This window comes from Eschrichtius robustus, chromosome 1 (assembly GCF_028021215.1).
Source record: "Eschrichtius robustus isolate mEscRob2 chromosome 1, mEscRob2.pri, whole genome shotgun sequence".
In the NCBI taxonomy this organism is placed as follows: Eukaryota; Metazoa; Chordata; class Mammalia; order Artiodactyla; family Eschrichtiidae; genus Eschrichtius; species Eschrichtius robustus.
In genome coordinates this window covers 84473029-84490419 of record NC_090824.1, presented here as the reverse complement: position 1 = coordinate 84490419, position 17391 = coordinate 84473029, and the positions used below count along the sequence as shown (strand labels likewise).

The window sequence follows — 17391 nt, the reverse complement described above, 5'->3', positions numbered from 1 at the left end:
AAGTACCTCCTCATATAGCCCACATCTCTGAGGAGTGAGATTTCTTTACAAATCCCCTCATTTAAGTGATTCGATAGACTTTTTTCTATAATGTTTAAATGGATTTTGGCAAATAAAGATTTGTAAATGGATGTGTACTTTACCTTCTTTTGAAAAGAAATTCATTTTAAACATCCTTTATGCTATGTTAAAAATCCCTCAGTTCAATTTAGGACCATTTATTAAGCACTTACTAGGTGCAGCAAAGAATACCAGCCAGTCTTTGCCCTAAAAGAGTTTCCAGTCTTACAGAGTTCCATAAATCTTCTGTGAATTCACACTTGTCACAAAACCAGCATTTAGCAGCTCCTATTTCACTTCTAGTCTATGACTGGTGATCTTCTGTGACTTGGGAAGTCAAACAACTGACTTGTTGAGAATTATATGTACTCTGGAGGAAAGACATCCTAGTAAAGGGCTGTGGATCAGGGTGTGGGTACAGAGGCTGTTTCAAGTCTTTTTCTTGTGTGTGCAAGTTTTCACATATTATATAATGCATATAAATACATACACACTCGCATATAAATACATACACACTCGCATATAAATGGTTTGAGTGCTGGGACTTCCCTGGCGGTCCAGTGGTTAAGACTCCGTGCTTCCACTGCAGGCGGCACAGGTTCGACCCCTGGTAGGGGAACTAAGATCCCACATGCCAGGCAGCCAAAAAAAAAAAAAAAAAAAAAAAAGTTTTGAGTGCTATTATGAGGCAGGCACTGTATTAAGTGGTTTATGTATTCTATTTCATCCTCACAGTTATTATTATCCTTATCTTCCAGATGAGAAAACCGAGGCTTAGAAAGAAATCTGTACAAGGTCATATGGCTAATGTGTGGCAGAGCAGAGGATCAGTATAAAATCTCTGCAAAGCCTGTGTCTGTGACCTCTGTACGGCTTCTTTAAAAAAATATTAAAATTGATTATGTAAAGATAATTGATATTAGTTAATATTTCTTAAATGCCATATACTAAGCCTTTGTGCTAAACACTTTGGTGTATCATCTTATTTAATCTTCACAACAACCACATGAGCAGGTACCATTACTAGTCCCATTTTTACAGTTAACGAAAGCAAGGTTCAGGAAGGCTGAGGAACCGGCTGACGGTCTCATGGCCAGTAAGTAATGAAGTCAGGAAAGAGACTTGGAATTCTGGTCTATTTTCCAAAAGGATGAGATTGTACAAAGTGTGAAAAGGAGTGTTATCCTATTCTGGTACTTTAATTCTGTCAAAAGCATTTGGTAACACAGGCAGACCTTGCAGATATTGTGGATTCAGTTCCAGAATAAAAAAAATATCACAGTAAAGCAAGTTACATGAATTTTTTGGTTTCCCAGTGCATATAAAAGTTATTTTTACACTATAGTGTAGTCTATGAAGTGCCCAATAGCATTATGTCTAAAAAAACAACGCACATACCTTAATTAAAAAATACTTTATTGCTACAAAATGCTAACCATCATCTGAGCCTTCAGCGAGTCCTAATCTTTTTGCTATTATAACATCACAGATGACGGTAACAAATATAATAATAATGAAAAGGTTTAAAATACTGTAAGAATTACCAAAAGGTGACGCAGAGACATGAAGTGAGCAAATGCTATGGGGAAAATGAATCCGACAGACTTGCTGGATGCTGGGTTGCCACAAACCTTCAATTTGTAAAAGGCATAATATCTGCGAAGCGCAATAAAGTGAGGCACAATAAAATGAGGTGTGCCTGTAATTATCTAATTCTCCATCTCACTGATGTCAACCTGGTCCTCTCACTCCTTGGCTTACCAGAGACTCTTTTAATTCTGATCATGCACTGTGGGAGTCCAGTTTAAATCAAATAAAGCTTATATATTATTTGTAAAATTAAAAATCCTTAGAGAATTAGTCTGCTCTTTATCAACACATACAGGTGAATATCATTTGAATCTTAGAATTCAAGAGGTGAGACCACTCGTATCCACTGTCAAAACAAGCCCCAAGGTATATGCCCAGTAGTGGCTCCTGGGAAGCAGCCGCATAGCACAGGGAGATCAGCTCGCATAGCACAGGGAGATCAGCTCGGTGCTTTGTGACCACCTAGAGGGGTGGGATAGGGAGGGCGGGAGGGAGGGAGATTTAAGAGGGAAGAGATATGGGGATATATGTTTACCTATAGCTGATTCACTTTGTTATAAAGCAGAAACTAACACACCATTGTAAAGCAATTAAACTCCAATAAAGATGTTAAAAAAAAAAAAAAAGCCCCCAGTCATTCTCATTGTCCTTTTCCTTCTGTTGTCCCCTCCTCCCCAATGCATAGGACTGCTCTTACTTCTCAATGAAAACAAAATAAAGGAAACAAATTCTTAAATCACAAAATTTCACACATTTGCAGAGCCCATTGGAGATATCTGATGAATACCTCTCAATGGCTTCTCATTACTAGGGACATCCCACATTTGAGAACTAAATTATTTACTTCTATTCCACATAAACGGGCTCTCACTTTTATTGTTGTAAATTATTTACATCTATAATGTTGAATCATGAAACCGAGGTTACTGATGGTACAGAAATGAAACCCACAGCACTTCAAGCTTCCTGTATCATTGTCTTTCCTTGCTCCTCTGTTTAGGTCTTTTGTCTAATAGCTTGTCCTGAAGTCAGGACAAGTTTGGCAAGTTGAGGTGGCCGGTTTCTCACGCCTTTTGTGTCTGTGAATATAACCTGTGGCAGGAAAGGTGAGTGGGCGTGGCTATGTAGGAAGAATTACAGTAGATACCAAAAGAAAATGAAAGCACAATGACAATTTATATACTCTTTGCTACTGTGCTTTTTTGGCGTCTTATTAATAAACGACCAATTTACTTTATTCTACTTAAACAAATGTCTACATGTAACATTTTCATAATGGAGTAAAAAGGTTTTGCACCTATTCTATTTATTAAGTGTGTGCTTTCTAATGAAATGATGCAATTTACCGAGTAAGCAATGTAAACATTACCAAAGTATCAGAACAACATACAAATAGCATTTCCACTCACATGAAAATTCAATAATTTTTACTCAGTGTGAAATAAAATAATTCCTGTTGATCAGCCTCAGAAACATCTATGCAAGTGTATTTACATTATATTAAACTGCTACTATCTCAGTGCAAAGATAAAATCAATTCTCTATAAACATCCCAGCCTGTTTTATTTTGCATGGTAAAAGCAATCACTAATTTGAAACTTGGGAAAGATATACTTCTTGATTATGCTTTGTTTGATATAAACATATATAAAATACAAGGCCTAGAAAATAAAGCTTATAAAAACAGTAATTTTACTGGCAATAGGCATAATGGAACTGTGAAATTATAATCTAGTCAGTGAATACAAGTTACAGACATACATCATTATCTTTATCAACTGAAATCATGTACTACTTTAAATTCTACTGGCAATAACACAGCCAAAAAAGGAAAGTGAATGACGGCAAAAATGCAAGGAAAATACTCCAAACAGAATTTATAATGCTTCATAAGCAGAAACACTTAGACTTTCTCTATAATAATACCTATTATTGATGTATGGCAGTGACCATGGGGCAAAACTTGTAAATAACCTCACAAGCCATTTTCTTCGCCAGCAATACAGCAATCTAGTTTCCCGTAAGCATCTCAACTATTACTGAAAAACAGTCTCCTGGCATTTACAAAGCAGTTGACTTCATACTTTAGTCCATGCATATAAAATTAGATAGTTATATTTAAAATCAATAAGCAATCCTTCAAAAGACATTATGCTTTTAAAACCTTAACTTTAAATGGATTTTTAACTATTTTATGTGCTTCAAAATTAACATGTAATTCCACCCCAGATACTCGGAGATGGTGTTAGTTGTTATATGAATGTGCTAAACTTTATCACTGTAGCAACGTGAGGTTGGCATTCCGACAGTTTCTAACACTATCATTAATTTGACACTGAAAATAGAAGTATAGTTTCACTTTGGTCTAATAAAGAGGCAAGCTTATGACAATGCTGTGATTTTATTAATTTAAGTTAGATTGGAATAAGAAATATACAAAGGGCTATAATATATTAATATTATATATTAATAAATATAATAGATGAAGTTAGATTGGAAGAATAAATATACCAAGGGCTGTAACATAGATACTGAATATTCTTACAAGAGGGCTCTGTTAAAAGATTATTTTTCAAAGGTTAACTTTATGAAAAAAAGAAAATGAATCTTTTTTTTTTTTATTTTTTACAAAAATTTCACTGACTCTAAGCCTTTAGGAAACAAGGTGAAATATAAACACACAAACACACACACACACACTCTCTCTCCCTCTCTCTCTCTCTCTCTCTCTCTCTCTCTCTCTCTCTCGACGACTAGCAAGGGCTTCTAACAAGCCTCCTGACTGGTAATCACCGAGTCACAACTGGTCGCAATGCCACCCATGCTAACAAAACCCAGGAAGGGCATGTTATATTATTAAGAAATATGAGACTCATGGACTCAGATAGATATGATTCCCATTAAAAAATGGCTAACCATTTACTTTTTGAATAAACTTTTTGAGCCAAGGACTGTCAATATCCTTAGTGTTGCCACAACACTACTAAAGGTATTGATTAAAAATGTCCTCCTTCACCAAGTCTAGCTGCTGTCCACTCAAATCCTGTTCGGAGAAGCAAGCATTAACTCCAGTAATCTCAATATCTTTAATGAAGAATGACTGGACATCTGTTCTCATAGCCTTAAATTCAGTCCAGAGGGAAAAATTAGCTTGGTTTTCTCTAAAAATGTTTATTAGGGACCGAAGCAAGAGCTCAGATTGTAATCAACATTTAAGCAATAAGAACCTACTGCCCTTTAAAATGTGATGGTCTCTGGTGGCATTTTAATCACATCATCCTTTAACTCCAGGCTCAAAATTTATTCTCAACTAAATTTGGTTCATTTTAAATAGAAATGTGTTATATTTGAAAAAATGTTCACTGGGATGGTTAGACATCCAAGACAATGTGTTACTTGCCTCATGACTCTGTACCTTTAAACTCACTGAAAACCAAGCAGTTTGAAATAAGCCTGTGACTGTGCAACTGCTGAACTGACATCTTCCCGGGGCCTATCTGATTTTTTTTTTTTTTTAAGCTGTAGAAAAGAATGGTCTGCAGTGACCCTCCAGTTGATTGAATATAAAATAGAAGAGTATGAAATGTGTTTTGTGAAGCAGAACTTTATGTCAGGTTAAAGCTAGACACATCTTCTCCACTGAGTCTAAGCTCGTCAATTGTGCACCTAAAATTTTATGGGAAAGGATACTGTTTGATGCAGTCCACCAGTGGTCCATAACAGCAGTCGTTCACGATGCACTGCAGACAAATAAGAGAAGGGGTCTGGGATGAGTGACTACAAAAACTGTTGCAGTTAAACAGTATCCTAAAAGCAGTAATTCCTTTTCTTAAAAAAAAATATTAAAAAGCTATCAAAAGACTGTTCAGATTTAATCACAGAAAACAAAAATTGCATCCTTTTTATTCACTATAAAAGCAAGCTATTAAAAAGTGAAATGCTCTTCTCGCAAATATTGCATTGCCATCTATGGTGCACCCTGACCTCAGTGATAGTTTATGATGACAGTAATTAAATGAGGTTTAAAATCCTTTACTCTGCTAGGCAGATAACAGCATTGCCACTGAAAATAGACAGCTGTGATTAATACCTGATAGACCTGATTTGCTAGAACTCCATCTGGAATCTGAGAAGGGTCCCGTAGCATACTATTTATAACAGACTTGGAGGCTGCAGAAGAAAAGAGATGAACTGTTAGCAGACAGTCAACATACTTTTAATACAACATGAGAAGTGACATATACCTATAAATACACAAAGCATGAAAATGAAAACATTACTGATACTAATCATTTTTTTCCTTTTTTCAAATCTACGGGACGCTTTTAATTAGAGCATTTTGCCAAGTTTATAAGCCACATTGCCAGATTTGAAGATGACCTAATTTTTCCAAGGTAAATTAACAAGTACCGACCTAAAGCATATGTCTCTTTGCAGATAAATTAGCTTTGGAAAAGCCCGCTTGGGGGAAATAAAAACCACAACAAAAACAATCAGAAAAGAAAATATTTACCTTTTGCAGGTAAGTATGTTATAACCAAGCATATGTACCTGGAAAGCTTAGTGAAGGCAGGTCAGATTCAAAGACTTCAATGACGTCAATAAAAAATAACTTTCAGCCGAGAAAGCATCTCTGAATTCTAAACCTTTCTGAAATAATTCTCATCAACTGCCACGAAATGTTATGTCCATTTCACAGGTAAGGAAAGTAGGTAAAACTGACTGACAATTGAGCGAATCTTAAACAAGGGAAAAGACTATATACACGCACACACCCACATTTATATTTACATATGAATTTTTGTCCCAAAACGTCTCATCACACCCAGTCGCAAATTAAATTGACCTTACCCCGGGGAACTGCAACAGAAGGGACTGTGGGAGGCATCTTCCGAGGGATGCTATATCAGATCACACCCTTTGAAAAGTGAGGCAGGAGATCCTGGCCTCACTGTTTACTGTAGGCATGCAGAAGCCATGGTGGCCAGAGCTCCTCTTCCTCAGCATGGGAGGAAGGCAAGTCTCTAGACGGAAGCTAAGTCAGGTGTTGCTTAGGAACCAATTCTTTCAAGTCCTCCAGTGGAATCATTCCCATTTACCAAAATAGCTTAGGGTCTGGTCCCTACAAGCACAAACTAAAATGCATACTGGATAATTATCTAGTTAAACAGAATGAACACAGACCACAGACCTATGTCATTCAGGTTCTGAGAAAATTTTTGGCTTAACGTTTTTTTATAGATTATGATGTTCTTTATCAAGTTCAGTACCATAAGAACACGGACAGATATGATAAATGTTAGTGAATTCTGTGGAAGGAAATAAGGAAATGACATCTTTCTCACTTAAGCATAGTATGGAGTGCACAAAGAAAAAATGAAGTGCAATTATTTTAATTATTTCCTATTCTTAGCTCCATAACTGCATGTTTATAGCAATGTTACCTAGTTAATAGCCATTTATAAACGTGTTTGCACTGCAAGTGGAGAGGCCATATTTGGAGTCTCAAAAAAGATCCTCTTCACTGGAGGAATCTTATCCAGCCCTATCCCTATACCCAGCTCTGCAACCGGGCAAATTATCGAGCCTCTCACATTCAGTGTCTTCCTCTGTAGAAAGGGATAATGTTATCTGACCTGACTACCTTTAAGGCTTCTTACATGAGTCCCTAGAGAAAACAGCTACAACAGCTTTTTTGTTATTTATTTTGTTAAAGTTTAAGTAATAATAAGAAACAAACCAGGCTTAAGCGTTTGCCTCATGTAAGCTTAAGTTAGACTCAATTATTTCGGAAAGACATTACCATAGATAAGTGGAACACACATTGGGAATATGAAGCAGCAAACTGTCTTATTATAAAAGAATAGATTATTCCAACAATAGTGTTAAATAGATAGTAAAGTACCCGGTAAGCTCACTCTGTTTTCCCAACTTAATTCTAAGGCCAGGCCAGTAGGAGGGGAACAAAGCAATCGCACATGCACTGGGTCACCTTCCCTGAGGGGCTGCACTCTCTCTGGTCTGCCACTCAGTCACCGGATAGTAATGGCAGACACATTCCTTTGTGGTACCCATGACGCTATCAGTGTCTCAAGGGAACAAAAGCACCTTCTCCACATGCACCTGGTCATTGCCAAGTTGCTACACTGCTAACTCTCATACCCATGTGAGAAGAAGATGACTAAATGACCAGACAGTATACCCAAAAGTGCTATTCTAGGGAAAATTACTGACCTCATACCAAACTATACGCAAACTCATTGCTAAAATCATAAAACAAAGGCCCTTTTTAAAAAAGAAGAGGGACAATACCCTAGGACAGAAAAAAATTAGGTCATTTATTTTATGAGGGAAGAAAGGGAAATATTAAAGGAAAAAGAAACCGATGACATCATAATTTTCCTCACAATATGCACTTTAGAACAGTGTGCTTACCAGAATTAAGAATCATAGCCAATAAACTTAAAAAAAATAGTTTGAATAGAACACTACTCAAATCAAAGGAAGCTTGCGAGAGGAAGTCAGTGATTTTAAATTGAATAGTAAAAACTATGTATTGGGTCCGCGTTCATTTTAAACTCAAAAAAAGCTCTTTTCTCTTCTTGCAACCTGCCGTTTTTCAGAGCACGAGAGAAAAGTGCTAACACACAGGAACTGCAGGCCAAGGCTCCAGATGCAGGACGTGCCTGCCCTCCATGCCTGGGTCTTTGCACTCAGGCTTGAGGAGGTCTACATCTCAGATCAAGCCAGAGTGCAAGCATACATTTACACACATACTCTGAAGCTTAGGAAATGCCAAAGGGAGGAATAATAACACCAGATAAGGAAAGGCAATTGGACAATCTTGGGACGGCTGGGGATATGAACCCTCACGGAAGCCTATGCCTTTCACAGAAGCTGTCCCTAGGCCAGCCATGACATCTGTCCAATGTACATCCACCTATTTTGACCATAGGTAGACAGGAGTTTTGTTCTCCCTAACCTTTGCTAGAGGTATTCATTCTGTTGATTTCACAATTTAACCCTGTCACTGCTTCAACTGCTGGGATTTCAACTATCTACCAAGCATGTGCAAAGCAAGAATGCATGAGTCACTTGAAGCAAGATGTACAAGAATAGGAGAGCTGGTATCTGTTAAAGCACACTACACAGAAGACAGGCAATAGGCAATGCCTGGACTAAGGCATAATGCCTAAATAAAGAATATGATCTTTTTATTGTGGAATATTTCTAACATAAAGAAGGCAGGAGCCTAATATAATAAATATCCATGTCCCACCATTCTGATTTAGCTTCTGGATCGGCAATTAAATTAACTTTGGATAGCCTAAGATTAATTTGTGTAAACTTTTAAATTTATCAGTCTTGCTAGAGGTTGGTTTGTTTTATTAGTATTTTCAAGAAACCAAATTTGGGTTTTGTTTTCTCTCTACTGCTCCATTTCTTCAAGTTACACTGAATTTATCCTTTTGTGATCATTGTTTCCTGCTTTCTTCTTTGAGTTTGCTACACTTATCCTTTTACTAATTTACTATGTTTATTAAATACATTTTTAATCTTTTAACATACTTTTTAAGGCTATAATTTTTCCTCTAAATTCTGCTTTAGCTACATGCCATAATTTTTGTTGTCATTTATAAATATTTTGTAGTTTCCATTATGATTTAATCTTTGATTCATAAATTCTTTTAAACATTTCATTTTTTATATTTCCAATTTGATCAGATTGTGGTCAATGTATGTGATGTTTATTTTAATTTGGAAGTATGTGCTTGACTTCCTTTGTGTTTTTATATGGAACCTATTTTTATAAATGTTTTATATGTCTTAAAAAACACTGAAGTTCCTACTGAGGTACAGAGTTCAGGTATGTCTAGTATGTCAAGGTTTTTAATTGTATTATTCAAATCTTCTATATTCTTATTAATATTTTCCAAACTAGGTATGAACTAATCTACTACTACTGTCAGTTTGTCAGTTTCTCCACATAATTCTGTCAATGTTTGCTTTCTATATTAGGAGGCTATTTTGTTGGGTGTACAAACTCATTGTTTTACATATACTTCTTAGAAATTATGTCTTTTGGCATCAAGTCATGACCTTCTCAATCTCTTTTTTTGTGCTAAACATAACATTACCTAGTGGTAATACTGCTGCACCACTTTTCTTTTGGATAGTATCTGCCTGATATATCTGGTCTTCCATTTCTTTACTTTAAACTTCATTGTACCATTAAGTCTTAGGCCTGACTCTTATTAATAACATTTAGCCAGATTTTCTAAAATAAAATTTGAAAATCTTTGCTTTTTAAAAAGTGAGTTTAATCCACTTGTAACTGAGACATCTGGACTTATCTCTACCCTCTTGTTTTCCATGTTCTGGTAACCATTTTCTTCCCTTCTCCATTTCTCCTTTACTACCTCCTAGTTGATTAAATTTTCTTTATGCCCCCTTTCTCTCTTTAGTCACTTGAATGTAATACACTTTGTATCTACTTCTTTAGTAGTCCTCTCAAAAAAATTTAAACAGAACAATATCTAATCTAATCATACCTCCTTTGTAATTCTGAGTATAAGTAATTTAGAATGCACTCACTCCAATCAGAAAGCCCCCGTTCCTCATCAGCCTCCATGTTACTGTGCCTATTATTTCTGTTCAACCATCTTGTTTGTAAACACAATTTCCTAGTTAGTCTTTGTGATGGTTAATTTTATGTGTCAACTTGATCGGGCCACAGGGTGACACATTTGGTCAAACATTATTCTAGATGTTTGTAAGGGTGTTTCTGGATGAGATTCACATTTGAATTGGTGGACTGAGTAAAGCAGATTGCCTTCCCTAATGTGGTGGGCCTCATCCAATCAGCTGAAGGACTGACTAGAACAAAAAGACTTGAGTAGAAGAGAATTCTTTCTGCCTAACTGCCTTTGACTTGGGACACTGGTATTTTCTTGCCTTTAGACTAGAACTAAAATACTGGTTCCTCCTGGGTCTCAGGCCTGCAGGCCTTTGGACTGGAACTAGGCCACTGGCATTGCCTCTCCTGTGTCTCCAGCTTGCTGACTAACTGTAGATATTGGGACTTATTAGCCTCTATTATCATGTGAACCAATTTCTTATAATCAATCTCTCTCTCTCTCTCTCTACACACACACACACAATCCTACTGGTTCTGTTTCTCTGGAGAATCTTCACTTATATAGTCTCTTTCCATTTTTAAAAACATTTTTTAAACATTCAATGCTTATTTAGATTTATCAACATGTTTGTCAGTTTCCTTTTTCAGCATTGCTTCTTGAATTCCACATTCTACTTTTGGATTCAATATCCAAAAATTGGATATTGTTACTAAAGCACCTCATTTATTAGTTCTTTCAGCTGGGATCACTGAGTAGTAAATCTTTTAGTTCTGCCTTGTCTGAAAATATCTCTACTTATTTCTCACTCTTGAATGATAATATAGCTGGGCACAGAATCACAGGCTAAGATTCAGCCCTTTGAAGATATGATTCCATTGTTTCTTGACATCTATTACAAATAAGAACTCTACTGTCAGTCTAATGGTAGTCCTTATATAGGTAATTTGTCTTTAATTTCTGGTTGCTTTTAGATTTTTCTTTGATATTCAATAGTTACATCATTGTTCACCTGGGTATGGCTCTTTTTATTTAGCCTGCTTGGAATTAGCTATGTTTCACGAGTCTAAGGATAAATGCCTTTAACCAGTTTGAAAAAAATGAGCCATTATAGTTTTGGTCTCCATTCTCTTTCTGGAACACTTACATTAGACATCTTTTAGGTCTTATGTTATCTCCTACCCCTATAAAGTGTTTATATTTCCCCTCTCTTCATCTCTTGTGCTACACACACTAAAGTTACTTTCCTTAGATCCATCCTAGAATTCACTAACTTTTGTTCTAATCTAATTCTTCTAATTTTGATTTTTTTTCGTCTAATCCAACACTTCACTCATCTAATGAGCTTTTAACCTCAATGACAATTATTTCATTTCTAAACGTTATTTTTGTATTTTTAAACGTGTTTTTCACACTATTTTCTATTCTTTCATTTATTCAGTTATAGTCTTCCTTTTTTTTTTTTTTCGGCTGCATCAGGTCTTTGTTGCGGTGTGCGGGCTTCTCTCTAGTTGCAGCACACGGGTCTTCTCTCTCTGGTTGAGGCGCACAAGCTCAGTTGTTGTGGCACGTGGGGCTCAGTTGCCCCGCGGCATGTGGGATCTTAGTTCCCCAACCAGGGATTGAACCCACATCTCCTTCACTGGAAGGAGGATTCTTTACCACTGGACTACCAGGGAAGTCCCTATAGTCTTTCTTTTTATTCAATCAGCTTATATATTAATTTTAGTTTATAAATGTCATCTTATAGATTAAATTTATAGTGACTTCATTTTCTCATCTCTAGTCCATAGTATACGATTTCTCTACCTATCTATCTATCTACCTGCCTACCTACTCACCTATCTTCCCTACGGTGGTAGTTTCCTTACTTGCTTTGTAAATTTTTACTGTGAGCTTATTTTCAGAAAGAATTGTTTGACTTGTGCTGCGGAAATAACCATGACAAAGTAGTTTCATGTATACTTTTGCAGAGACTAGTTTTATTGTTAATTTCTTAGCTCAGGCTTCCTGCAGTAAATAAGAATGCAAATCGGAACCTATACCCACAAATGGTGCTGACCTATTTCTAACTTCTCTCTCCTCTCCTAATACTCCACAACCCAAGTCCATACACAGTAAGCAAGCTTCCTTACATTTTCTCTACGCACGTGGAGTTTCCTACCCCTTTTTTTCATGGTTTGGGCTATATGTAGAAGCTCAGTTCCAGCTCCTGGCTGCACATCTTTCCCTATGGGGTGTTAAAAATCCCAGCCCCAGCCTTTTATGTCTACATCTAAAGCTAAAAAATCTTATGGACCTACACAGTGTGAGCCCCTGTTCACCACTCTGAATATATATTCTCTCTCCATTTCTTGTAACTATAGATTGAATTCCTTTGTTTGAACTTGATTATGTATTTAAAAAGATTTTTGTTATTTTTTGGTCTATCATTTCTATGTCTTTGTCATGGAAACGTAGCCCAGCCACAAAAACTCACTCTGTTATGTTGCTGAAGTTTTTGGAAATTCTTTAATAAGAAGTTAAAGGGAAAGCTTGTTTCTTTGTTAATTTTTTTTTTGCAGTTAAAGTTATATAAATATATAAAGAAAAAAGTCCTCCCATGAAGTTGGAGCCCCAAACAATAGCGAGAAGGGCAGGTGGCAAATATGCAGGTAGGTTGGAGAATGGAACCACCTAAATCACCCGTGAAGTCCTCTCTGCTGCATGGTGTCTGGCTAGGCCAGGGAAATGGGAGAATGGTCGTTGGTGGCTGGGAAATAAATCGTTCCCCTGACCCCTCCAAAGGCTGCTACCATGTCACAGGCCAAAGCACGGTGCTAATCAACAGGCTTGGGAAACAAAACAACTTGTTTCTGCAGGTTTGAGAATCAATTCCACTGGCTTCTCAAATACAGACCCATATTTTTTTTTGGTGGAGGGGACGGTGGCTTTAAACACCAATTTCTTAAAATGCTCCTTATTTGGCAATTTGGGCTGGACTCGATGGAGACAGCTTCTCTTTGTGTGGCGTTAACTGGAGTGGATTATCTGGGTGCTGGAGGATTCACTTTCTTGACGACTCAGGTCTGGCAAATCTGTGCTTGCTGTGAGGTCAGCTATAACTGTGGGAGAGGCGCCTTGGTTTCTCTCCATTTGGACCTCCCTGAAGTCTGCTTGAACTTAACCTTGAATTGACAGGTAGGTTCCAAGAGCAAGCATCCCAAGGGAACCAGGCAGAAGCTTATGGCTTCTTATGACCTAGCCTCAGATATCATACAACAAGACCATAGTTTTTTTTTTACATCTTCCTCAAAAGAGGAAAAACATGCCTTCTAAAGGAAAGGTAAACTTGCAAAGCTATGCACTGTAATGTTTTCAAATGGAGAGGCAGCACAGAACAGTGGTTACGTGCTGAGTCTAGAATCAGATAGACTTGGTTTGAGGCCTGGCCCTTCCACCTGCTAGCTGTGTCATATCAACAAGTTAATTAATCTCTGTGACCTTCAGTTCCCTCATCAGTAAAAGAGCATTAACACCGGTGCTTATTTTGTAGGGTTGTTGTGAAGATGAAATAAAATAACACACAAAAAGCACTAACATGCTGTTTGAGACCTGGGATGTTACAGTTGTTAGGCTGTTGCCTTGGCTGGTGTTAGATTACAGTGTGGCCTGCTTTTTGCCTCCCCAAATCACATCATCAAAATCATTTGTTACTTTCTATGGTCCAGAGGGTAAAAAAAAGAAAAACTTCATGAGGTATAAATGAATCAGGAGCCTGCTCTTACCACGCACATGTTGCCACAGCCTTGGAGAGACAGCAGAAGTGAGTCTATTCAACAGGCAAAACGAGGCAATGCCAGAATTTCCCTTCTTACACCCCTCCCCTGCCACGCCCCCTTGTGGGATTCAGTGTGTTCAGTGCACAATCCAGAATCAAACCTGTTCTCTGGAAAGAACCTGGTAGAAGTCCTTTATACCTCTGTGTGTGTTAAGCTTAATGTGTTGTTGCTGCATGGGGGGTTTGTATTTTAAGTCTTGCCTATAACCATAGAAGAGACAGATTTTTTTTCCCTCCAGCTCAGGGCATTTCAAGCATCAGCAATCAAGCAAGTAGCAACTTTGCCCAAATCAGTAACATCGCACCCACTTTTATAACTCTTCCTTTCCTTAGTGTAAGCTCAGATAAGTGGCCAGCTACTGCGGAAAGGAACCGAGGCAAACAAGCAGGTGAATCATCTTCACTCTTAAGGTCCCTGGAAGTCCTGCCTACTGCAAAGAGTGCCATCTGCCTAGGTTACACCTGGACTGAAACAAAGACAAGACCATATATACATGAGACCTCTAATCCGATGTCACAAATGGATTTAAGCATGATAAGTGAGCCAGCATGGGGCTGACTATACACTGGATAGCAGCAGTCAGGAGTGAAAACAAGATGAAGTGAGGGATGGATGATACAGGGATAAAGATGAGACGGGTCATTTGGAAGGAAAATTCAAGTGCAGACAGCACAGTGGTGTTAGAACCTGGTTCTCCCTCCATTGAAAAAACAAACAAAGAAAAAAAAAAAAAAAACAATCCCTGCAGCTGAAAAGCTGGATGGGGAAGACAGCTGCTCCCAAAACACACCAGGAGTTCTGCTTCTTCACATGGCTGCTCCAGAGGCTGAGCTCCAGAATGGCAAAGCCTAAAATACCAGCTAGAATTTAATCTCTTCTTCAAGTGCTGGTTTAAGGCTTTTGGATATCAAGGTCACGAAGGTCTCAAGTTACATCTCCATGCAGCTGGCTTGCCAGTGTCTTTTCTGGACAATTTCAATATTGCCAGTGGCCTACAGGAGCCTACTTTCTCTTGCAGTTGGAACTACTCCTCTCGAGAATTCCAGGCAGCTCGCTAGCTCTCCTGTAGCACAGGAGTGATCTCTAAAGCAGTCTGATCCCATTTGACAATCTGAATAAGAAATATCTTTTAACATTAGGGAACCCTATAGGGACAAATTACAATTTTGCTCTCTAACTAGCACATAATTGTGTAAGAAATAACTTGAACTAGAGTCATCAAAAAAGTATTACATAAGGACAAGAGGAAGATGTCTCCAAAGCATGAATATTCACACTGATCAGATTCTTGTCTCAGGCAACTCGCAGCTCTACAGCCATCATACACCATCAACTCTTATTCAACGAACAAACATTCAACAGAAATTTATTCAGCATGTGGTTAATGCCAAGTACATATTTAATTCCACCCCAGACTCCACTGTCCAAATCTGGAATGTTCTTTTGAATCTTTCCCTTGGCCAAAACTTCAAAGCTCAGTTCAGTTCTCACCTCCTCCAGTAAAGTTTTCCCTTAATTCTTCTTGTTCTCCTCTCCCTCATATTGTGGGGTGGAGTGAACTCATTGTCTATCGATCACTTGGCACTTTATTAAATATTACTTTGTCACCTGTTGACAGAAGATTGATCAGGACTAGACTTGAAACCTTGATAGCCCAAAGAAAACAAAATCTGAAGGAAAAAAATAATGCTTAGCACAGTACAGAAAAAAGATATCATACTTCCTCAATGTTATCTTTACATATCTGAGGGTTTTTACCTGGAGGGTTAGGCTAATCCTGTGGTCACACCAAGAAGATGAGAAATAATTCTTGTAAGTTTATTACTGGTTCTGAAGCTGTAAGGTTTCAGATTGCATTGTGGCCCTATGTTTGGTCTACATCAATCTTTCCTCACCTCTTTTTAGTTTGTTTCATTATGGCCGCCTCAGGACACTTTCAGACGTTTTTTTCTTAACTGCTCCCCAATGAAATTTTAATGCCGCAGATATACTTGATATCTGGCTATGCCATATCACCATCTTTGAGAATGCATGGTTCACAAAGACAGCTAAGGAACTGCTTGCGTCAGGATACTTGACAAGCTGCCTAAAAGCAAAAATATTTCTCAGCTATCACCTCAAAGTTGCTCTGCACAAATAGCTACTCAATAAATTGCTGACCGAATTATTAACGAACTACTCAAAATCCAATTCCCTACTGTTACAGCAATTTTTAGGTATTAAAATGGATTTGACTTAATTTGAGCTTTTATTATTATAGATGAGTAGGCTTTTTAAAAAACTGTTTTCAGAAAATGTAGACTAAGAGGCCATAGGACACAATGGGTCTTTAGATAAGTGTTGACAACATCTAATGCCATGTCTCCCAAAGAGAAGAGGGCTTAACACTGGCATAGGAGAAGTGACTTTACTAGGACACAAAATAATTGTTTGAACAGTTATACGTTATTTTTACAAGTACTTTCTATTTATGGCAAGAAAGTCCAGTTTATTATTTAACGTGGAATTATAAATTTCCCTTTGAAAATATAATTAAATAAATGACATTTAAAAAATATCAGGTAAATATAGCATATTTATTATTAGTGCATGTGGTACACTATGTGGATATGGTAAAACTGTAAATGTACCCAAATTTCTAATTTCAGAAACACTATACAAAGTCAGCTGAGCATTCAAGAAGGGGGGGTTACTCAGCCTACCCTATAACAAGTGTCCACTTCTGCAGAGGAATAACAGCCAACATTTACTGAGTGTTTACTGTGTACCAGGCACCACTCTGAACCCTTCACATGCATTAATTCATTGAATTCTCAGTATGTACTCACAAGGTGGCTATCCTCATCTTAGATATGAAGAAACTGAGGCATGGGGAATTTACATAATTTGCCCAAAGTCCCACTCCTAGTTAGTGGTGGAGCCATGATATGAACGTACCAGCCAGTTGGGCTTGTAATTACCTGGCTATTCTCCAGCACTATTCCCATGGTACTCAAAAGTAATGTGAAATGTTCCAGATTGAGGCATCATATTTATAAGAATTGACCTCAAGTTTTCCTCCCTCCTAGATGTCCCTCCAATTCAAATATTGGCAATTAAAGTTTCAAGACACTTAGCGCTCCAGGTAGAGCAAATATAGGGCCACATAATGAAGCTGAGCTCTCCGGTCTTACTGGGGCCCTGCATGTCAGATGACATTGAGGGTTGAGTCATAGGTAAAGAGAGGACTCCAACTCAAGGTCAGGGGAGAAGGTTAATGGCAGCAAAGACCTACCAAAATTTGC

At 37.6% G+C, this 17391-nt stretch overlaps 1 protein-coding gene across 5 annotated transcripts in view; it reads right to left on the bottom strand.

The window, feature by feature from the left end:
• The window catches only part of CDIN1 (CDAN1 interacting nuclease 1), a 259336-nt gene that overhangs the window by 156511 nt on the left and 85434 nt on the right, over window positions 1-17391 (bottom strand). For all 5 annotated transcript variants that reach the window (XM_068535327.1, XM_068535309.1, XM_068535299.1 and 2 more), the window contains exons 6-7: window positions 5741-5820; window positions 5341-5390 (exon numbers count right to left, since the gene is read on the bottom strand). In XM_068535327.1, coding sequence (XP_068391428.1) covers window positions 5341-5390; window positions 5741-5820 — 130 coding nt within the window. The remainder of the gene's footprint in view (window positions 1-5340; window positions 5391-5740; window positions 5821-17391) is intronic.